General features: G+C 43.9%; 1 protein-coding gene across 1 annotated transcript in view; it reads left to right on the plus strand.

Moving 5' to 3' along the window:
• Positions 1 to 23,386, plus strand: part of LOC8051577 (ubiquitin carboxyl-terminal hydrolase 43) — a 66,917-nt gene that overhangs the window by 8,700 nt on the left and 34,831 nt on the right. The window contains exons 2-3 of the mRNA XM_042294413.1: positions 16,937 to 17,224; positions 20,072 to 20,161. Of these exons, the coding sequence (XP_042150347.1) occupies positions 16,937 to 17,224; positions 20,072 to 20,161 (378 nt within the window). The remainder of the gene's footprint in view (positions 1 to 16,936; positions 17,225 to 20,071; positions 20,162 to 23,386) is intronic.

Raw genomic sequence — 23,386 nt, forward strand, 5'->3', positions numbered from 1 at the left:
CCGTTAAGCAGGGCTGGGCAGTATAGTGATACAACTGTATCGCGATAGTATTTTAGCTGTGCATTTTGTATTCAGGTTACTGTATTACTATACATATTTTCAATTAGTATCTGTATTTCAGTGTCGGAATACATATTTTGTGTATTCCCTGTATCGCGTAATACAATCTCGAGCCAATGTATCTCGTTAAAATTTTCAAAAAATCTATAACATTAAGCAAAAACTCGAGTGACTGCTTTCCTTTTTTTTTTTTCTGTGCTTCATAGTATATGAGTATATAGTGAATGGGCTTTGTTATCAAGCAGACCATAGTTTTTAATGGACATTTTGTCCCCAAGCTTGTTGACCTCCTTCCCTATTGTGCGAATATAACGTATGCCTTCCGGGGGTGAATCATTTGTTCGACTATTCCATACTTTCAAAACGTTGAAGGAAATGTGGGCATGAGCTTCACAAGAGTGCTCTGCACTCCCTGTCTCATTTAGTTTTAGGAAAGTCACTATAAAAAAATATGAATGTTTCAACCACTTGTCTGATTTAAAGGAGCTGTGCAACGATATTCAGTTGGAATGTTTTTCACTATACACGAGCTTACTGGCACTAGTGGGACACAAGGATACTCGCACGCAACACCACTGACCAAGAAACTCTTGTTGCGGTGCAGTTTCAAGGACAAAAGCGATCATTTTCATTTAATCTCTCCTTTACAAAATTTGATGACGTAACGTGGGGATCGCAGAACACCCAAGTGACGATATTTGAATGCGGTTTATAGATTGGACCCGAGCCCTGCGTGGGCACTCGATTTGGGCTCGTGATAATTACTAGCTCGAGAAGCATTCGGGTAGTCATCCGCGTCCAATCGCTGCAACGATGTCAATAGCCGAGCCATAACAATGTCTGGAACTCAGCGCGTGTCCTGTGCTTTGCCAACCCCAGTGCGTGGCTATGATCAACATTGGCGGCATATAATCGGCCCCAGATTGCGTGGCTGCTTGTTCTGGCTGCGAGTTGAGGGGGTGAACGCTGCTCGTTTTTCTTTAATTTTTTTCCGGGACTTCTATTGCGTGGGGTGAAAAACAAACGCGTGTTTCATAGGTCATTAACGTTAGGGATCCGTTTTAAGCGGTATTTGCGCAAAGTACAAAAATTGTTGCATCGCTCCTTTAAATGACATTTACAAGGCTTGTTTCTGTTGATGTTGAGAACATTTCTGCCAAATATTGTTAACCTGGGTGAAGTACAACAAGAAATTGCAAATGTTCAAAGATGAAAGTGGGCGTGTTTGCGTAGGAAAACTATCGTTTTGAAGTTACTTATAAATTTGTTGTTTTCACGTGTTATATTGCTTTAGGACAGTTCAGAGCAAACGCATGCCTCGAGTTCTGCATGCAGCATAAATAATAACCTTGTCGTCCGTTCAGTTCCACTGAAAACATAGCTCTGCTCTTTTAAGAAGTTTTAGCGTATTCAGCACTAATTCTTTTCCTTTAAGGCCCGTTCACACTCTTGCAACCTAGTACGATCGAGAGAGACGAGACCGGTTTTTGAGCCTTTTGAGACTTCTTAGGACCGGATGCGATGCAGGGGAGCTGGTCATAAGAGATCGCAAGAGGCTTAAAACCGGTCTGATCTCTCTCGGTCTTACTCAGTCGCAAGAGCCTTTAGATCGAGGAGAGTTTCGTTTCGCGTACCGTTAAGCAGGGCTGGGCAGTATAGTGATACAACTGTATCGCGATAGTATTTTAGCTGTGCATTTTGTATTCAGGTTACTGTATTACTATACATATTTTCAATTAGTATCTGTATTTCAGTGTCGGAATACATATTTTGTGTATTCCCTGTATCGCGTAATACAATCTCGAGCCAATGTATCTCGTTAAAATTTTCAAAAAATCTATAACATTAAGCAAAAACTCGAGTGACTGCTTTCCTTTTTTTTTTTCTGTGCTTCATAGTATATGAGTATATAGTGAATGGGCTTTGTTATCAAGCAGACCATAGTTTTTAATGGACATTTTGTCCCCAAGCTTGTTGACCTCCTTCCCTATTGTGCGAATATAACGTATGCCTTCCGGGGGTGAATCATTTGTTCGACTATTCCATACTTTCAAAACGTTGAAGGAAATGTGGGCATGAGCTTCACAAGAGTGCTCTGCACTCCCTGTCTCATTTAGTTTTAGGAAAGTCACTATAAAAAAATATGAATGTTTCAACCACTTGTCTGATTTAAAGGAGCTGTGCAACGATATTCAGTTGGAATGTTTTTCACTATACACGAGCTTACTGGCACTAGTGGGACACAAGGATACTCGCACGCAACACCACTGACCAAGAAACTCTTGTTGCGGTGCAGTTTCAAGGACAAAAGCGATCATTTTCATTTAATCTCTCCTTTACAAAATTTGATGACGTAACGTGGGGATCGCAGAACACCCAAGTGACGATATTTGAATGCGGTTTATAGATTGGACCCGAGCCCTGCGTGGGCACTCGATTTGGGCTCGTGATAATTACTAGCTCGAGAAGCATTCGGGTAGTCATCCGCGTCCAATCGCTGCAACGATGTCAATAGCCGAGCCATAACAATGTCTGGAACTCAGCGCGTGTCCTGTGCTTTGCCAACCCCAGTGCGTGGCTATGATCAACATTGGCGGCATATAATCGGCCCCAGATTGCGTGGCTGCTTGTTCTGGCTGCGAGTTGAGGGGGTGAACGCTGCTCGTTTTTCTTTAATTTTTTTCCGGGACTTCTATTGCGTGGGGTGAAAAACAAACGCGTGTTTCATAGGTCATTAACGTTAGGGATCCGTTTTAAGCGGTATTTGCGCAAAGTACAAAAATTGTTGCATCGCTCCTTTAAATGACATTTACAAGGCTTGTTTCTGTTGATGTTGAGAACATTTCTGCCAAATATTGTTAACCTGGGTGAAGTACAACAAGAAATTGCAAATGTTCAAAGATGAAAGTGGGCGTGTTTGCGTAGGAAAACTATCGTTTTGAAGTTACTTATAAATTTGTTGTTTTCACGTGTTATATTGCTTTAGGACAGTTCAGAGCAGATAGCTATGAAGCTATATTTTTATATTATATTATCTTTCATGACAGAAAAGCCACATAAATACAAATACCGTTTTTTAGATTTCAATCCTTTGTCCAAAATTTTATTTGTAGAGCATAAAACTCAACAAAAAAAAAAATACAAGCTCATAGCTATCTTCCCCTTAAAATTTCACCCCAGAAAAGCTCATAAAAATTAATCCTAGTTATGTAATAACAAAATGATAGTTTTCCTAAAGTGAAATATATGCTAAAAAGTGGAAGGGAGAAAAATGCGTTCGAAGTGCTCCAACCTCTACCTTTTCTTAAGCATCGGTTGACCGAAAATAATTTATAAAGAATTAACCATGCAGTGTAAACTAATGAAACTTTCTGGAAATACTCTCTAGGTGTTGGTGGATGTAAATATGACATTTTTTAAAATCAACTAATTTTGCAGAATTTTTTTTTTTTTTGGGTAGTGTCTTGCCTTTACGAAGGTGAAAATTCTGATTCGAAAATGAAGTTTTTTTAGATGATTAGATAGAAGACTACCAGTTCAATCCAAGCCGACGTCTTGAAATGACTACAGAAAAGGCGGCTAGATTGGACTAGAGGATGCTGACCTCTTGGCTTGATTTAGGTAGACACAAAATATATGAGAGGCTCATGTTGTTTTGCTTTAAGATGTACGAGACATGCAAGATGTCTAAGAACTGTGCTTCATTCTGTACGGGAAGTCCAACCCAGTAAAGACCCGCTTGGTTCGCACAGTTTTATGTTAACAGCAAGAGGCTAATCCGATGCCAAAAATTTCTTTGGCCTCGAGAACGCACAAGCTAAATTTCAAGCTACATCTCACATTCAATATGAATTTATTTTTTTTTTTACTGAAGGGCATGTTTTTTGCATTCAAGGTACAAACATTGTGAACGAAGCCTACACAATACCACCTCTGAGCCGAGGCTTTTTAATACATAGGAGACCAAAGAAGTAACAGTGCAATTAAAGAAAGCGTAATAAGGCAGGCAAGCTGGTTAAAGTTAAACATTTCTAAAACCCAGAACGGAGGCTTCAAAGAGGAGAGGAAATGACCTTGGCCATTGTGTAGCTTTTTTCTTTTTTTTGACGATTGCAAGCTTTTGGGATGTTTCGTCCGTGGATGGAAGTGACCTTGGCCATTGTGTAGAGGGCGTGCTCCTTTGTTTCCTGTGGACCCTTTGACCATCTTTTCTAGTCGTCTGTAAGCTGTACGGAACCATTGGGCCGTGTGCAAGTGGAGGGCGGTGTGGAGCTAACAAGTAAAAAAGAGGTGTCCTGGGTAAAATTTAGTAGCTGTGTTTGAGACGTCTTGTGTTTGTCCCTTCTTTGTAACTTCTGTCTTGGGTTTTAGAAATGGTTAACAGTGGGGGCTTAAAAAAATTTGCCAGCGTGAAAGTGATCTTAGTTCATTTAAATATGAACCTATATGTTCGTCGACAACTGTGGAAGCTTAATCTTGTTAGCTGACGCAATTATTTGCCCAACTCGGCAACAGCTGATTGACAAGCTGTTTGCAAGTTACTCCTCAAGTGTCATCGAGAGTAGCAGACCAGTCGTGTCTATATATTTGTTTTATTGCTAACATATGAATAGCTAAAATTAGCAGCAGAAGGGCACTTCATGGGCATTTCATAAATAGTAACTTGTTACCAGTAATACGAGAGCTGGCATCTCAAATAGTTTCTAAAAATAATTTCTGTTCTGGCAAAATGTATTGAGGTATTTGTATTTCAAAATACTTAAAATGATATTTTTCAGATGTATTTCTGATATGTATCGCAATGAATTTGCACAGATATATTTCAGTATTAGTATTTTAGCTTTTTTTGCCATGTATTCCAGTATTTGTATTTCTGAATATATTTTAAAGTATCTCTGCCCTACACTGCCGTTAGGAAACAAGTATTTTCTTATTGTCAGGGAAGCAAAAACCTACCGAATGAAGAGATTTTCTTTCGAGACGTGTTAAACTCTCATAATTCCCGAGCGATTTGAGCAATAAAGTAATGATTGTGTGCTTGGTTTCTAGTTCTATGTGGAGAGCAAGTCGTCTGCTTTTTGCGCAGGGGTTGCAGTGACGTCAGGACGTCGCCAAGCTCTGACTGGCTTTTATTGAAAGGGTGGCAGGTAGGTAGGTCTCAATGCCAGCGGCCTCGATGTCTACCAACTATTTTTTTCACTAGGCCAATAGGAGCTTGGCATTCCGACATCACTACAACCCTTGGGCAAGAAGCAGACAAACTTGCACTCCGCATTGAAAAATATAAGTGTGTTGGCGGGACGGTAGTATTTTACATCTTGTAATCGCTTTAGGCACAAACAACACCATTTTTTTTACCTAAAATATATTAACCTTTTTTTTTCCGCCCTATGTTGACCCTCGACATTTCGGGGGTGAGCTACATGTCCCCCATATTAAAGGGACCACCATGAAGTGACCTTTTTACTTTTTTCAGATAACTTTTACATTAAACCGTCAATGTTCACTGAATGCCGAACAGGCATCCGTTTTCGTCTCGGTTTATTAACTTCTACACAAAAAATTAATGAAATATTGACTTTTTCTTTCTCTCCAACTGACCGCAAAACAAGCCGTGACGTACGCCGTTTCCGGAACCGGAAGTTCTCTCGGCAGTAGGAGAATGGGAGCGTTAGCGGCGACGAGTTGGGGTGCGCCGGTAGGTTTTACTGCGCTGATGTCACCGACGTATTTTCTGAATCGGCGCCTCTCATCGCCGCATCGCAGCTGAGCGAAATTCAATGAGATATGTTGCGCTACAGCGACAACATGGGACTAGTCCCATACGCCGGTATGCCTGTTGGGAAGTGCAGCGGGTCTTCCGGTGAAGACTCCAGAAGTCAACCCAACTGTCATTGTTGGTAAAAGGCGGCCCGTGTCAGTCGTTTGCAAAGCGACGTAGATGGAAACAAATTGCCGCGGCGTTTTTCGCGGCCTCGGAGATGCAGGAGCGAGCCGACGTTAAAAAAGATACGTTTGAACTACGAGCGTCAGCAAGAGCCACGTAAATACCTGTTCACACTCGGAGCGGACGCGCGCATTTGATGGAAGTGCTGTATTTGCGCTGTTGGTAAGCGCTTCGGGACCGATCTTTTACGATTGCAACTCGATACTGACGCGACACTCGGCAAAGAAAGTTGGAGCGGCATTGCACGTATACCTCCCACGAACTGTTATAGCTCGACAGTGACGTGCAGTCTGTCAGAATAAAAATGGCATACCAATAACAAAGTGTACATACCGTGTTACGAAGGTAATCCATACGGCGTTTATTTCAGCTCTATATCACACAAAAGAAGATAGAATCGACGAGAGTCCCTTTTCGACGAGTGTTCGTCAACACTGCCTTGCCTCGGAAAACAAGGGGAAGAGATTGACCTCACCTCTTAATCTAAAATTGAGGTCAGCGATCAAACTATAATACAAGAAGGGTCCACAAAGGTAGCGCGGGCATATTCCATTCAGCACGCCAGCCGGTCGTAGGCAGACGGTCTTGCGACGAAGCAACGCTGTGCCGAGTCGGAGTGCCTGCTAGGCCTATATTCTGAGCAGCTTGCTTCGTCGGAGTCGGTGGTTTCGTGGCCATTGTCGCTTTTCTCGGGTGTTTGTGGATCCAGCGTTCTTGTTCGTCGTGGTCTGTTTTAAGTACTTTTTTTCTTGCTGCTTGAAGTCGGCACACGCGAGAACACGTAGAAAAATAAACGTTCCGTCAGTCAGAGTTTTGAGAGGAAGGAAATCAAAGGTAATAACGTTCGTCGGCCCTGCCCTACTGCGCACGCGCAGTAGTTGCTTCGTTTACCACACGATAGATGGCGCTTGGCTCTCAGCATTATCAAATTTGGCAATTTTCGCCACACATCTCTAATTATGCTACAAAATGTGGATCTGAATATTATTTAACAAAACTTTTAGGAAACATTCGCCGGCTATTTATTGTTTACGATTGCGGTGCTGGTGAGGTAGGCTCTTACCGATAGGTGACTTGGATTCGGCTGACGTGCTCCGTTTCCGCGGATGCATCGTAGTGAAAAGGCGAAGGAAAGAGTCCAGTTTTCTTTTAAAAGTTCTATAGCAAATAATTTTTTTTGGCTCACTATTTTTGTGTTTCTTTTCACACCTTTTACGACGTGCGGTGGATGAAATTCGATTTTAAAATCATTTCATGGTCCCTTTAAAATGAGTTCGAGACCCCTGGCTTCGAGTATCGGCACAACAAGCTCACTCCCTGGTTATCTTGTTGGCGCTGCCATTTTGGCGCTCGGTGCAAGGCAGGCTCGATTGCCGACAGGAACTGCTTGCAAGCGTGAATTTCTTGGATTTAGACACGTTGTCGGGTGGCGCGGACGGCGTTGTTTTGCTTTGGGGCGGACTGTTTTACGAGTTAATGGAAGACGGAAAGTATGTTTCCTCCAATCCTAGTTGAAGCTTGAGCAGCCACAATTTTAAGCACAGAGATGGCCGAAATGTTGTCGCTCTAAAGCTTAAATTGGAAGCTCTAGCATTGCCGTGAAAGAAAGCTCAGACGGGGAGCCGACAGCGCAGCCATTGGGCCTGCCCGCATTCCGTGGCAGCACGCAATGCGATGACGGGACAATGGCATGGTCACTTATGGCGATTCGAGCGATTTGAAGTCGGGGAGAGCAATTTTCGAGGCTGATTCGCCCACTTGCGTCTGCTTACGACTGAGTGCCTTAGAACTTCTTAAAATCTCTTTTGACAGGCGCCACCTATAGGGTAGCCGTGGAACCCTCGCAGTTACCATACGTCTCCTTTTACGCGCGTCATGCTTTCTTTTTTTATCTTGGGAAAAACCTTTGACAATGTCACGACGACCATATCTCAAAGACAGTATGCACGTTTGAAATTGTAATTGCCGTAGAACCTTGGCTCTAGTGAAATGCAGTTCCGGGGTCACCTATGGATGCAGGGTGTTAGTGACCGTGAAAACCGGGAATTGTCAGGGAAATTTTAATTACCAGGAAAAATCAGGGAATTGTCAGGGATAATGTCAAAAAGTGAACCCAGTCAGGGAAAATAAACTGGAAACGCCATTGAGTGCCCTGAGCAAAGACTTGAGGACTTGGGGGCAGAAAAATAGGCAATGAATTCAGCTTAGAGTGGAGCACAGGCTGTGCTCACCCGATGTAGAGTGTGCTACCCGATGCAAGGGGAACAGCCGACAAATCCAGTCGGAGCCTTGGATTGGATTGGATTAAGGGCGTGACACTAGGCTAGCTCCAGTTAAAGCTACTATTTAGCAACAATTAGGAAAGCTGCAGACCCCAATCCAAGCCTTAAGCCAAAAGTATCCGAAAGTGTGCATCTGGTGGCCATGCCATGCTGCCATTTGGTTATTTACGTGTGTGGTTGAGCGTAGTGTTTTTTTATCGTGTTTCCGGAAGTGGCCTCTTTACTGACGATGTTGGCCTTAAGAAAGTGCTCGTTTAATCTGGACTGGAAAACCCGAATATTTCGGAATATGCAAGTTGGATTAAGGCCGTGCAAACGATCCTCATAGTGCTCAATGCTCAATGCCTTGTGTAATAGTGGTCTTATATATTTAAACGCCCCTACAGTGGTCAGGGAATTTTAACTGAAATTGTCAGAGAAAACTTGGAAATGTCAGGGAATTTCAAAATAATAATTTGCTAGACACCCCGTAGATGGTGCTAGCGTGCCAGCGCATTCTCTCTACGTAAGAGATGTCAAGAACTTGGTCCTAAGAAATGCAAGTGTGTGAACAGGCCTTTACTGTAAATGATCGAATTTAGACCCGGTAACCCGTTTTGGTGCCTCCCGTGCATTCGTAAAAGATTGTAAATTGCCTGCTTTCTTTAATGCGCTTAAAGTTAGGGCTTGAAGCCGAAATCAGAACAGCGCTGTTTGGATGTTGAGCAGACCACAATTGCAACTGGTCGTAATGCCGACTTGATTCAAAGTGATGTATAAACTTAGAGTGAATTCGAATTTCCGTTTTTGATTTAAACACAAAATTAATGGTGACTAATGCTCTTCATGCTTACCGACCTAATATGACGTAATTCGGTTCCGATAATCACCTTCCGAATCGTGTGATCGCTAAACAATGGAAAGTATTTTTCACGAGAACAGTAAAATATTTATGCAGTTGCTCGCCAAAATACTTCGACTACAGCATCCTTAGCGGCTAAAAAGGCTGGGAAAATTAATTTTCTTTTCATGACCCCATTAGGTGGATTCATGGAAAAGATATAATCATCCACGTGCAATTTTTTTCCCTGTAATTGCTCTTCTTCCTATCCTTTTATATGATGTACAAAATTCCTGGAAAAAAAAAGTTTATTATATTGCGAGTCATTTACAGCAGCTGGCAGCCCATAGGGATCAGTTATACGGTCATTCACAGGCAAGCGTTGGCGTTCGACTCGGAGGTGAATCACGCCTGGCAAGCACTTGAGCAATATTTTTCCCCCATGCGGTCGATAAGATAGTGGCCCCGCTGAACGAGAACTACACAATGCGAAGCTGGGGACTTGTATCTCTCGATGCGTGCACCACTCTCTCTGTTTGCTTTCGGTCTTAACCCCTTTCTGACCTGTCATAATTTCCGTATTCTCTTCCAAGTCATAATAAGACGTCTGATACCTTGGTGTACGGTGCTTGCACGGACAATTTGTTTCGTAGCGGAGTCGCCTTTTTAAACTCGTTCGATTTGGTTACATCCGCGTAAAAAGTGTGTACCCAGCTTGGAGCGAGTTGCATACTTCCGGTATTTGCTTAAGATAGGCTGTACGTGTAAAACAAACGAGGTGCAACACGATACACTGAATCTGCCTTGTCTGGTGCTGTGAATTCTGTAGGACTTTTTTTCTTTTGCTGTTACCATATTTTTTGGACTATAGTTTGCAGCCGGTGCTTAGTCGTCGCATAAATCTTCTTGTACACAGCACCGTCTTGACAAAAGCCCGCTTTAGGAGCTCACAAAGAAGCTTGGATTGTACAGCTGCAACGGAAAAAGAGTAGCACAAGTGACCGATGAGCGGAGCGGCCAAATCGCAACACGCGGCGCTATTGTTCCCGAGCGCGCCGATAACGAGAGTGCCAGTCACATTCCATATCTCAGCGCGGGGTGGGCAGCGGAAAATTGAGGGATAGGATAGCTTTCAAAATTCGGGTTTTAAGATGGGCTGCTTTCTGCCGGCTACCCCCGCGTTAAGACATGGACCGTTACTGGAACTCTCGCTATCGCCGCGCTCCGGAACAAAAGCGCCGCGTGTCGCGATTTTGCCGCTCCGGTCGTCGGTCACTTGTGCTACTCTTTTTCCGTTGCAGCTGTACATAGATTGTCATTTACACGCGAAAGTGGATCCAAGAGTAGCTGGAATTTATTTTCACGAAATTGTGTATTTATTTTTGCACGTTCAAATTTCAGTCACCTTCAAAGTACTTTCCGCCTAATGCAATGCACTTGTCGAGACGTATCTGCCGATGCTCGGAATAGCCTTTAAAAGAGCTGTGCAACAATTTCAGTGCTTTGCTTACATAATTTGGGAATTGGTGTCTCGACTTTCCCGAAGTAAAGAACAAAAAATCGCTTTTGCCTGCATGTCCTAGTTGTTTTTTTTTAAATTTGACAAAGACAGGTTTTCGGCACCTCTGAACTCCTTCACCATCTTCCGAGTCACGTACGCTGTAATGTGAAAGGGGGACGTGCAGGGTTCCAGCGAAGCTCCCTCTCTAGAGATATCAGTGAGCAGCGAGAACTCGCCCGCTTGCGACCACGTGACTACGTGCTTGCACAGGGCATCAACATGGCGAAAGGAGGAAAGTCTCGTCCAGGTTCGGCCATTTTCGTCCGGCTCTGCCCCCGTCCCCCTCCGGCTTCTGGCAGCTGTTCGCGGTAGCAGATAGAGCTGACGGTTTTGTGGACCTCAGATAGATGGCGCCAGTAAAACTCCGTATAATAAAAGTTTCGTCGATGATACCAGATTTTTGACGCATTTATATTTATGTTGGAACGACAAGATTTACAGAAAAATTACCTTTTATCGATCAGGTATTTGTACAACTTGCTATCTTTTTACAAGTCCCCCATTGACGTCGTGCTGCATGGTTCTCATGGCCGCCACTCGCGGCTCCAGGTCGGGAAATATTCTAATATTTGCCTCGCGATTACGCGGCGGAATCGCAACATTTCGAAGGAAGGAGATCTGACTTCTGTCCTTTGTGACAGGATAAACAATTTCAAAAGTAGAAGATGCAAATTCTTTCAACGTTAAAATTGTTGCACAGCTCCTTTAAACTCGTCAAATTTTATGCCCTTCGGCGCTTTTGCGGTTTTTGTGTTTCACCTCTACCTCATCGCCAAAAACATTTCTCTTTGAGAACATTTTTCATCCGGGGAAATAAAAACAAGTCGTGCTGGGTGACGTCGGGTGACTAGGCAGGTTGGGCTGCAGGGGTCATGCTGTTTTTGGTGAAAAACTGCCGAGTTTCCTGTGCGGTGTGGGCAGGCACGTTGTCATGGTGGGCGGACCAGTGTCACCACGCTTAGGTTGTCATCCTTACCACACCGCACCGAGTGTCCGGCACTTTTTGACCAAAAACAGCATGACCCTCGTGCCCCCCCCCCCCTTTACCCGCCCTCATCCCGTGTAACCTTGTTTTGCTTCCCCAGATGAAGAAAAGTTCTCCAAAGGAAAGTTTTTGCCAATGTGTAAGAGGTGAAACAGGGCAGTAGAAGCACTGAAAAGCATCAGAATCGAAGTGTTTAAAGGCTATTTTGAGTATTGGGAGAAACGTTTGACAAGAGCATTACATAGGTGGAAAGTACTCCGAAGGTGACTGAAATTTGAATCTGCAAAAACGAATCCACAATTCCGTAGAAAATAAATTTTTTTTTTGTGCCCCCCCCCATACTTTTTTAATCAAGAGTTTCTCACACCTCGTCATAATGAACAATCTTTAATAAAAAATCCTTGTATAGCCTGCACCACATAAATTTTCAACTTTCAAACATGTACAGTCTGCGCACTATAGTCGACAAAATACGGTGATTTCAGTCCTTTTTTTTTGGTAATGGTCTTTGGCAAGTGTCTTAAAGTGTTTTTGGGTTCTTTGGGCTTCAGGCTGATTTTCCATGCCTATTGACTGATTTATAAGATGGTAGACACAATTCTAGTACACTTCAGTTAATGAAGTTCTGAATTAATTGAAAATGTATCAACGTACTGTCGGATTGAATGAATGGATGCTTATTCGCTTCGAACTGCCCGAATGTGTCGCAGTTCTTTGTACCCGAGAATTCTTTCTTTCTCCCGAATAGAATTGTTGATTGATAAGTTGATTGACATAATTAATATAGGAGACTATGCAAAGAGCAAGTCGTCTGCTTCTTGCGCAGAAATTGTGATGACGTCAGAACTGTGCCGAGCTCTGATTGGCTTTGATTGAAAGGATAGTGAAGAGACCTCAGTGCTACATGCCTTGAGGTTTACCCACTATTTCTTGAAACCAGCCAATAAGAACTCAGCGTTTCGACATCATCACTACCGCTGTACAAGAGGCAGACGAACTTACACTCCGCATAGATGGCAGGGGAAGTTCCCCCCACCTCATTCCACCTTAGCAGAATGAATGATAGAGAGGACGTGACCTCCTCTCCACCTCCCCTCCAGCATTTGCTCTGCTAAAGTAAAAAGGGGTAGGAGGAGTTTCCTCTAAACTCTTAACCTGTCGCAAACTATAGTTGTTCATTTATTGTGATTTGATTGATAAAGAAAATCGAATGAATGAATGAATAAATAAACATTCTAGGCGCCACAGTGTTTCAGTTCTTTGTGCGTGGGGCTTCTTTCTTTTGCCCTTATTGATAAACATATCGATCAGAAGGATGAATACTTAATTAATATCAAACTGAAAAACACAAATTAGGTTCAACAAGTTTATTGAACATTCCTTCCAGAGCACTACAAACTGCATAGCACCTTGGTGTCTGTGGCTTTTTTTGCCCTTATTGATAGATTAATTGACCAGTGCATTGACACAATTAAAATAACTATTTAATTACTTGAATCAAAGTGAATGGTGAATAAAATTAGGATTTCAGGTTTTCGGAGTTTATTTCTCTTGAAATTCAGAGGGTGTCTTTCTGAGTTCATTTTTCGCTGAAAATTCGGGGTCTATCGAATTTTATTTTTGTTTGATTCCCAGTTCTTTGAAATTCAGAGTTTTTTTTACTGTGTTCCCATATGAATTCAAAAACAAAAAATAAGGTCCGGGTACGATAACCCTTTGCCCTGAGGAAACCTTGATGACCTAAAATGCAAAAATGCCAACCCTTTTTGTCAGTAGTTCGAGATTTCAAAGAAAACAAAAGTGACATCTCCTCGGGACTACTGACCGTGTGCTCTTATAAAACCTATTTAAAAGAAAAAAGAAGCTTTTGTTTTTGTGTTGTTGTTGTTGTTTCCTTGAAGTTCAGAGCTTTTCGAATAAATCCGAAACAACAAAAATTGTACCAGCGAGTGTTTTTTTTTTAAATTTTTTTTTCGGATTTATCCAAAAACAGGGAACTCAATGAATAATGTACCGTAAAATACCGAAGAAACGCCCACCCCCATTTTATCGAAATACGCGTAAAGCCAACTATGGGCGCTTACTAGGGCGCTTGATGTGTACTTGCCCAAATTTTCGAATTTCGAAAATGTTAATAGTGGGCGCTTGTGCGGGTGTGGGCACTTCCTCGGTATTTTACGGTAGGTTAAACAAATTAATGAGTGTTCCCTCCTGGTTTCCTCATGCATAATTCTCCTCTTTTTGCCTTAATTGATTGATTAATTTTCCAGTGCATCATCATAAGTAGAAAACTAATGAAATAGTTAATGAGTTAGTATGAGGTAAAATTATTATAGGGTTTGAGGAATCTGCATATGTTCCCTCCAGAGTGCAGTAGAGTGTTTCAGTTTCCGGTGCATTTATGTTATAGGATCCTCTCTGCTGCCCTGATTGATAGATTTATCAATCACCGCATTGGTATAATCAGGAGACTAAATAATGAATTAATATCAAACTAGATGGTGAAGAAACTAGGTTGAATGAATGGACATATATTCCCTCTAGGGTGCTGCAGAGCATTTTAATTCCTAGTGCTCCCTTCTGCCTTTAGCGATAGCTTAACTGACCAGTGAATTGACATGAGTTGAATACTAACCCAATGAGTTAACGAGTTAATTCAACTAGTTAATATCAAGTAAAATCATTAAGGTTCAACGAATTGGTGTATATTTCCTCCAGAGAGCTGCAGAATGTTTTAGTTCCTGGTTGCCTCATGCACGAAATTTCTCTTTTTTGCCCTTGCTGATGGATTAATTGACGAGTGCATTGACATGAGTAGAAAACTACTCAAAAGCTGACGAGCAGCCAGAAAGAAGGAAACTCTCCCTCCATTTCTTTCCAATCGAGAAAGAGTGAGATCTTTATCCTTTCTGTGGGGAGTAGCTCAGAGACGTGCTCCTGTGGGGATAAGAGGGGAGAAGAGCGCGAGAGGGAATGAAGAGGAGGAAACTGGGGGCCAGTCTTCTTCCCAGCGGAAGGCGATTCTGTAAGTTGGCCTTTAAAGGCTGAAGTACACTTTGCACCTTCCACTTTTCCTCACTTCCTCCTTTCCCGTGTCTTCTCCACTTTTCAGCTTGCCCCAACAGAACTCTCCTTGCAGTTTAGGAGAGGGGGTTGTTGACAGAATTATCTTCCCTGCAGAAGACCGAGGTTGTACGTTGGCCTTAGAACAATTAAATAGTCACTATCAAACAGATTAAATTAAAAATTAGGTTCAACAAATTAACTTACGTTCCCCCTGGGGTGCCGCAGAGTGTGTCAGTTCCCGGTGCCCTGATGCGTGAGGATCTGTTATTCTGATCTTATCGATAGATCTATCAATCACTGTATTGACATAACGAAGAGACTAATTAGTTGGATAAATTAAAAATATCAGACTAAATGATGAATAAATTAGAATTTGTAGTTAGATTCAAAGAGCACCAAAAAACAGGAAGAATTGGACTAAACGGTGCACTATTGTCAACTGAATTTTATTGGGAAAGACAAACATGTATACACCCCCAAGCAAACAATTCGCTCCCAATCAAACTTCTGATGAATTCAAATTCCGTATTTGATCAAAGTATTGACGATGCGCTGATTGCGTGGTTTATCGCCCTTCACTCTGACTTTAAAAGCCTCAAAAATTTATTTTTGTTTTTGTTTTATAGTCTCAAGGTCGGTGTGTCATCGAGTACAGCAGAAAATGGGCATTTGTCGCAACAAACGGCCAAGTGTCCCGAAGGTGACCGCTTTACGGAAAGGTCACCTTCGGGTAAATGAGAGGGCCAGGGAGCATGGACCTTTGGGAAACTTGGCCGTTCATTGTGACAGGTGCCCATGTTCTCCTGTGTTCGATGACACGCCGATTTTAGGATTTTATGAAATAAAAACAGAAAAAACATAAACAGAAAGAGAAATCTTCAAGGCTTTTAAAATCAGGTTGAAGGGCAATGAAGCAAGCATCAGCGCATCTTCAATCCTTTTATCAGATAAGCAATTTGAATTCATCTCGCAAGAAGTTTGATTGTGAGCGAATGGTTCGCTTGGGAGTTTATATATGTCTGTCTTTTCCAAATAAAAATTCAATTGACAGTAGCCCACCGTTTCGTCCAATTCTTCCTGTTTGTTGTCCTTGTTTTTTGGTGCTTTTCGAATCTAAGAACAAATTAGGTTCAACAAATTAAGGTGCGTTCCCTGCAGGGCTCCGCACAGCGTTTCGTTCCTGGTATCCTCGTGCGTGAGGCTCGATCGACCGTCCCTCCCTTAGTGATAGCTTAATTGCCCTGTGCATTGACTTAAGTAGAAAAACGAATTGATTCATTAATTAGTTAATATCAAATAAAGTTACTAAGGTTCAACGAATTGCTGTATTTTCCTTCAGAGTTGCCGCAGAGTGTTTCAGTTTTTTTCCCAGAAAATGTTTCCCATGGGTCGGGGTTTATTTCCAAATGAATAGTATAAAGAAAAGGTCAGTGCAGAGCTTTTTTTCCTAATTATCTGACAAGGGCACGTAGAGTTCTTGCAAGCTGTTCTGGTTTAGAAACATGAAAAGAAAATATTGAAGGCAAAAAGCTGTCTCCTTTCTTCCATTCTGTTTCATTTTGGCATGTTTGCTTGCGCCACGTTCCAGCAGTCTCGTATCCCGAACCTGAGGTACTTTACAAAGCTTCTCAGTCCGATGGGGAGCTCTAAACCTTTGAATTCAATTCTGAGAGGCGTTAGAAGCCTGGATCCAAATAGGCAGCGCTCCAATTGCCATCACCCTTAGAACAGCCGACATGCGAAACCACCATTTTGCACATGTCATCCACACGGAGCGTCCAATTACAAAACTATAAATAGCCCCAGAAAAGCGAAACACCATACTCCAATTTCAAAACTATAAATAGCCCCAGAAAAGCAAAACACCATACTCCAATTTCAAAGCTATAAATAGCCTTAGAAAAGCAAAACACCTTACTAATGTAACAGAACATTTATAGTTCGCCAATAAGCAAAACAAGTAGTAACTCTCCCCACGGTGCGCGCGGTTTCGCATTCAGGCGTGTACTTTCAAACGCGTAATTGTCACCATACATGTACTGCGGCAACCTTCAAAGGGGCTAATGCGCGAGATTCCTCTCTTCTGCCCTCGCCGATAGATTGATCCACCATCACATTGACATAAGTAGAAAACTGCTTAAACGATATAATTAGTTACTATCGAATAAATGTAATTACAAACTAGGTTCAACGAATGGACGTACGTCTCTTCCAGGCTGCCGCTGAGCGTTTCGGCTCCTCCCGCAATGCCCGGGGCTCCGTTCCGTCATCCCTGCCCGGCGAGTGGCAGCCTAGGAGCCCGCACCCTGCGCCCCCAGCGAGCCGCTGGCAGGGCAGCCGGGTGGCGTCCCTGTTCGGGGGCCAGCTGCGGCTGCGACTGACGTGCCCTCGCTGCGGCCGCCAGAGCATCACCTTCGACCCTTTCCTCTGCCTGTCCCTGCCCATCCCGGTGCCCCAGCAGTGGCTCTGCCGGCTCAGCTTCGTCCCGCGCAACGCGCCACCCGTGAGTCGTTGCCCGTTCGCCGGCAGAGCTCTGTCCCACAGGTGGCGCAGTCCTTTGGGCCGAAATTTGCTTCTGCCCGAGAATTCGGGGCTTTAAAAGGGGCGGTGCAATGATCTTTGGACTTTGAACGATCAACTGCGGGAATTAATCTGTGACACCCATAAAACGAAGAGCAGAAAACCATGTTTTCCTGCGCACGCTAGTTTTTATTGTTAAAAATTAAACGAATCGAAGGTCAAAGTGCCCCTCAACTCTCGCACCGTTTTTCGAGTGACGTCTCTGGTTGGGGGAACAACTCCTTTCCCATTGGGTTCTCTCATCAGAGACTCCAGCCGCTCCCACCGCACTTGTTGGCTTTTCAAGGATTAGTATCGCCGAAGGTTGCTGCGAGCGGTCTGCTCGAAAGACAGTTCTCCACAGGGTTGCCGGCGAGTCTAGCAGCAGAGACAGACAGGCTTTGTTGAGTTCCTCGTGGACACCGGTGTCGTGCCGTTGTAGTCCTCGTAACCACCACACGTAACTGCAAACCAACAAATAAATTTTTTTGTGTGTGATTGCGCAGCGGAATAGCAGTTTTTCTGGGAGAGATGTTGTGTTTTCTTTCACTTCTGCCTAGATAAACAATATATCAAAATACAAACTGCAAATTCTTTCAGCGTTAAAATCATTGCACTACCCTTTTGAAAAGCTCGAAGAAGCCAAGGTAGTGCCAAACTTGACCTTCTTTTCTTAGAGTCTGGGTACCTTGACCCTAATTCGTCAAACGAGTGCCAAGGCTAGACTTCACTGCTTGTAGTTTGGTTGTCATCTGGCATCTTTGGGCCTAAATCGCCAAACAAATGCCAGAGTTAGGCTTTGCTTCTGGCTCTTCGGTTCATATGTGGCATTGTTGTCTCGAGTCTGGCTCTTTGGCATTTATGCGGCGAGCCCAAGAAAAGCTGTAGAAACACCAAAGGAAAGTACCCTGGCACCAGCTAGCGCCCTGGAGCTAAACCGTATTAGGCTCATGTTAAGCCCCTAGGATTTCCGAGTTGGGCGTTTCTCTGGCGTCCTACTTAGGATGCTCAGCATCAGCATTTGACTCTTTCCTGACCATGGGAAAAGTGCCTATTTTCGGTGATTTTTTGTTAGTTCTTTTTATTGAGGGAACTGTTAGATATAAAATATGAGGCCGTTCATAGAAATGAAGCTAAATAAATGGGTTTTGAATGGTGAAAACATCAAAGCAGAGACTTGAATGTTGATGCAAAATCTAGTAATTCTTCTAGGGACATTTTTTTTCTAAAAATTGGTTCATACCAACTAAGATATGGTAGTATCCAAAAAGAAGATGTTGCAAGAAACTTAAATATATGAAATGTGTTTTTATTCTTACAACAAAAAGCCTTGCAAAAACTAGTATTTTACCTAAAAAGAATGTTTAGCTACCTAAAATCAAGTTAATTTTTATGACTGACATGCCATTAGGCTAAGCACTTTCTCAATGTGGTGAAGCACAGGTCATCAGAACCGAATGAGTCCGAAATATAGACGAAGGATTGTCGCGAATTGCCACGCATGCCGGACCCATGGAAGCAGCCACGGGTGCCCACAACGACGACTTGCATCGGTTTCACACTTAGCTTAAAAGGGAAAAGTCAAACATAGGAACCAAAACTGTTGCCTTCAAACTACTCGTGAGAAGGCACAGTGAGTGCGGGAGCTTTGTGGAAGTTTTTGAATGGGCCTTTGTTCCCAGCGATCACGCGTGATTGGCGCTGTATGGGTTCGGTCTGGAAAGAGTAAAAGTCGGGCATCTCGGCAATTCTCTGACCTTCCCCCTATTGATTTAGGCGGTCGATCTGAGATCTCCCACCGTGGCTCCGGCATTGGTGAAACTAGTTATAAGTATCCCATTTTGTAATAAGATATGATCGGATATCCACAGATTCATGTTTCGTTAAGTAGCCTTGTCAAGAGAGACAAAAATGACGTCGTTAGCAGCCGTGTCGATTTCGCGTGGCACACACTGGTGTACATTTCATTTATCTTTTTTTATGGAAATTCCCCTTAAAACTAGAACCCAAGGCTTTCATTGGGTTCTTAGGCGTATTTGTTTCCTAAAAAGCATGCTGGGTTACACTCGTGCTATAGAAAAGTCTATTTTTCTCGTTTAAAAGTCTCCTAGCTTGTTTAAAGGGGCAGTGGAACGATTTTCAGACTTTGGCCAATTAACTGCGGAAATTAATCTGCGTCACCTATGGAACGAAAAACCGAAAGCCACATTTTCTTGCAAGCGCTAGTTTTTAATTAAAAAAAAAAAAAAAAAAAATCGAAGGTTGAAGTGCCTTTTAACTTTCCACGCCGAATTTTGAGTGACGTCTCTGGGGGTTCACGAGGTTTCCCCTTGGGCCCTCTCTTCAGAGGACCCAGCCGCTTCCTCCGCGATTGTCGACTTTCAAAGGATTAGCCTCGTCGAAGGTCGTGGCGAGCGATGAACACAAAGGACGGTTCGCCACGAGGCTGAAGGCGAGCGTAGCAGCGAAGGGGGACCAGGTTTGTTGACTTCCGCGTACCTCCCAGAGACGCCGTCATTTTAGTTCCCGTAGCCGCCACCGGCGGCTGCAGATCGAAAAATAATTCGGTTTTTGCTTAGCGATTACGCAGCAGAATAGCCATTTTTTGGGGAAAGGTGACGCATTTTTGGTCACTTGGGTTTGTATGAACAATATAAAAAATGCAAACTGGCAATTCTTTCAACATTAAAACCGTTGCACTGCCCTTTTAAAGTAGAATCCCAAGCTTTGTTTGAACCGAATCAACACAGAACTTGACCTTTGAACTGTGGTTTCTGACGTCGGGTCACAGGTGAAGCTGGGCTTCCACCTGGACTGCAGTGCCACGATGGAACAGGTCCGACAGAGAGTTGCATCCGAGTGTCACGTTCCAGCAGACCAGGCAAGTCTACTGCCCTTGGTGCGGACACAGAGTGGGAGCCTGACACAAACATCCAGGCTAACCTCTCTACATTTCATTCTCCCATCTTTCCCTTAAAGTATAATCGCGATTCTTTCGAACCCTCCCCCCTCTGCCCTGGGCAGAATTGCTTCCTGTAACATGAAACGAATGCGCAGGCATGGAGTGATGAGCGAATAAGTTTGGTAGAAAGAAGAGCACCCCCAGGGGTGATCGAACTTATGACCCCAAGATTGTGAGCACAACAGTCAACCACAGTATCAAGGGGAGGCTCATGAGGCAAGGTTAATTGAATGTGATAACATTTCTTGTGCCAGTTGGCAGCCTAGATCGTGCAAGTGGCGCGGGCGAGTAGCTGCGACTTGCTCCCGCTGCCCGGAGGTGGGTGGCCGAGCCTCGATCGAACGCAAGGCGCTGCCGCTTGCGCCTGCTATTGTGCAGAGGCTCCGTGGCTTCCAACAGAAGGCACACTTTCAAAAGGGGTCTATGGTAGAAATTATACGCTCGCTGGAAGTGCGGTGGCGATCTTCTCAATGTCTGACTAGAGAAGAGAGATGACTGAAGGAGACATCGCCAAACGGAGGTGGCATCCCACACAGGCTCGGCGCGTTCGTTGTGCCACTGAGACGCCGGAAAAAAGGGAAGAGCGTTTGGCTAGGGACAAAGAAGCAAGGTGGGCTCGCTCCGCTACGTTTGAGGACTGAGCGAGGGATCGAGGTATGTCTCGATTTAATCAGCGGAATACGGCCTCCGCAGAAGAAGCGTGAAAAGGGTGTTGCATTTCGACATTGCCCACAGCGCCGCGCCGCAAAAACACAGCCCCGCATTTCCTCCCCTCCCCTTACGCTTTCTGTTCCGACTCCACTGCCGATCCCGTCCTTTGCCTACGGGTTCGGGCAAGGACCCGATCACGTTGCGAAAGTTGAACGTACGACCTGTCCTACGATCACATGGCATCTACAGTTCTGTCCGGTTTGTGTGGAAGGAGTTAAAAAAACAGTAAACCTAGGGGAAAAAAGTTTTTTTTTTTTTTCTTCCTAATGACAAAAAAATTACGAAGTCCAATGTTCATAAAAAAAAAAATTTGTCCCAATATTTGTGCTACAATATGAATTTTTCGATCTGCGTGCAAAACCGAAACTGTACCCCTGTGGGACAATGATGATAGCGTTTGTACCCAACTTGTTTGCGCTCAGAGTTTGCTGGACATTAGAGCGCACACTAGCTGGGTACAAACATTATCATCGTCCCACAGGGCTACAGTTTTGGTTTCACCCGCCAGTTGAAAAATCTGTATTGTAGTCTAAATATTGGACAAAAGAATTTTGTTTCTTCGACGAAGATTCGTTTTGAGACATCCTTGTCCTAACCAGGTGGGAAAAAAATAATTTTTAAGGCAAAAGCCTTGCTTGTCTTATTGAATAAAAAGCGGACTGAACATGCGATTGAGCGGCTAACGCTGCTCAATCGTATGTTTAGGGACGACGCTGTTCTTGGCGTCACCTTTGAGATCGTCCTAGACGTCATCCTAGACCTCTAGGGTGACCTTACTTGTCCTATTACGCAAAAAGGCGGTGTCGTTGTGCCTAAAAGATGGCCATACAAATACGTCATCAAGCAAGCGCCGCTCACGCTCGCGCTCAAGTGCAGAAGCGTAATGTCACCGTTGGAGCTTTGTGCACAAAAGGTGCGCTTCGGACTTCCTCTATGCTCGTTGTATGCTTCGTGCAATGGACTGTGAGGCGACCGCATCTACATCTACGGCCTTGACATCGGCAGCAGTGTCTGCATCTACGGCAGCTTCTGCAGGTAAACGTGGCCGCCCACGCAAATAGGTCACAGCCTCCTAAGAATCCTTCTCTAGGCGTCCATCTCAACGTCGTCCTAGACGTTGTCTAGGCATCATTCTTGACGTTGTCCTTAAGGTCGTCCCAGACGTCGTTCTTGACGTCGTCCTATAGGATGTCGTCCTCAACGTCGTCCTAGACGCCGTTCCTGACATCGTCCTCGACCTTGTGCTTGAGGTCGTCCAAGAGATTGCTTTTGGCGTCGTCCTTGATGTCGTCCTAGACGTCGTTTTAGATGCCGTACTTGGCGTGGATCTCTAGGACGTCATCCTGGACGTAGTCCTATTCGCGACTCCAGCAAAACGGACGCCGCCAAGCGGGAAAACCGGGAACCAGCCGGTCCAGGTCGCTCCGCACCCCTCCGCGTCTCTGGTGGCTTTCGCGGAGACGTGTTGTCGGCGCGGTGGCGAACGATGTAATTTGACGAAGGTCCGAATATTTCTTAAGTTTGCCTGAGTGATCATTAGTGTGGTGAAGCCTCAGTAGATTGTTTTCTTCTATTACGTGTTTGAAAGCCCGTTTACTCCACAGCACACGGTCACGTGCTTTCGATTTCTTGGATGGGGAGGAATCACGGGAAAACTTTTTGATTTCTTGTCTGTCTCGAATCGCATTCAAAGTTACGACTGCTTGGTAACTGATACTGGAGGGAACATCAATGTTGCAGTCAAGTGAATGGGAAGGTTCGAATGCTGCTTTTCTTGAGTTTGGTTGTGTTCGGTTAGCTTCAAGTTTGAGCCACCCACGCCGGTCGGTGCGTTGGCTATTCATCTTGGCTGCTTTTCGTCGAAAAAGCCTCTGGACCACACTGAAGGAGTTGGGCTGATTTCGCAATTACTTGATTCAGGAAAACCTGCTCGGTGCAAATGATGAATGAGGGAAATTATGTTTTTAAAAGGTGGAAGACAAGTCTCGCAATGTTAGATGCTGTCACGGCATTTTGACCTATCACGCCTCCAATATTTATATTACGAGGACGTCGAGGCCAGCAGTAATATACGTCTACATTGGTCAGGTTGACCGGACACAAAAAAGTACTAATTTTCTCCGTTCAGGATTCGAAGCAAAGTTCAATGCAGAGAGGTTCTGCGTGGATCTTCAATGAAGACCCTTTTCAGTTTGTCTCCGTGCTGCCGGCTATAGAACCATTTGGCTAAGTTTAAGTAGTATGTCTCCGTCTGTCAAATATACTTTTATTCAGCAGCTCACCTAATAGCTAGTCAACTGAGCTCATATTTCAACCCGAAGGATATACTAATATCGCTTTAGTGGGACCCCCCCCCCCCCCCCATAGTACGTAATATAATACATAACCTGCTCGTCAAAATGACTTCTCGATTGCTACTAAAACCTGAATTGA

This window comes from Ixodes scapularis, unplaced genomic scaffold (genome assembly GCF_016920785.2).
Source record: "Ixodes scapularis isolate PalLabHiFi unplaced genomic scaffold, ASM1692078v2 PGA_scaffold6__148_contigs__length_123643588, whole genome shotgun sequence".
Taxonomy (NCBI): Eukaryota; Metazoa; Arthropoda; class Arachnida; order Ixodida; family Ixodidae; genus Ixodes; species Ixodes scapularis.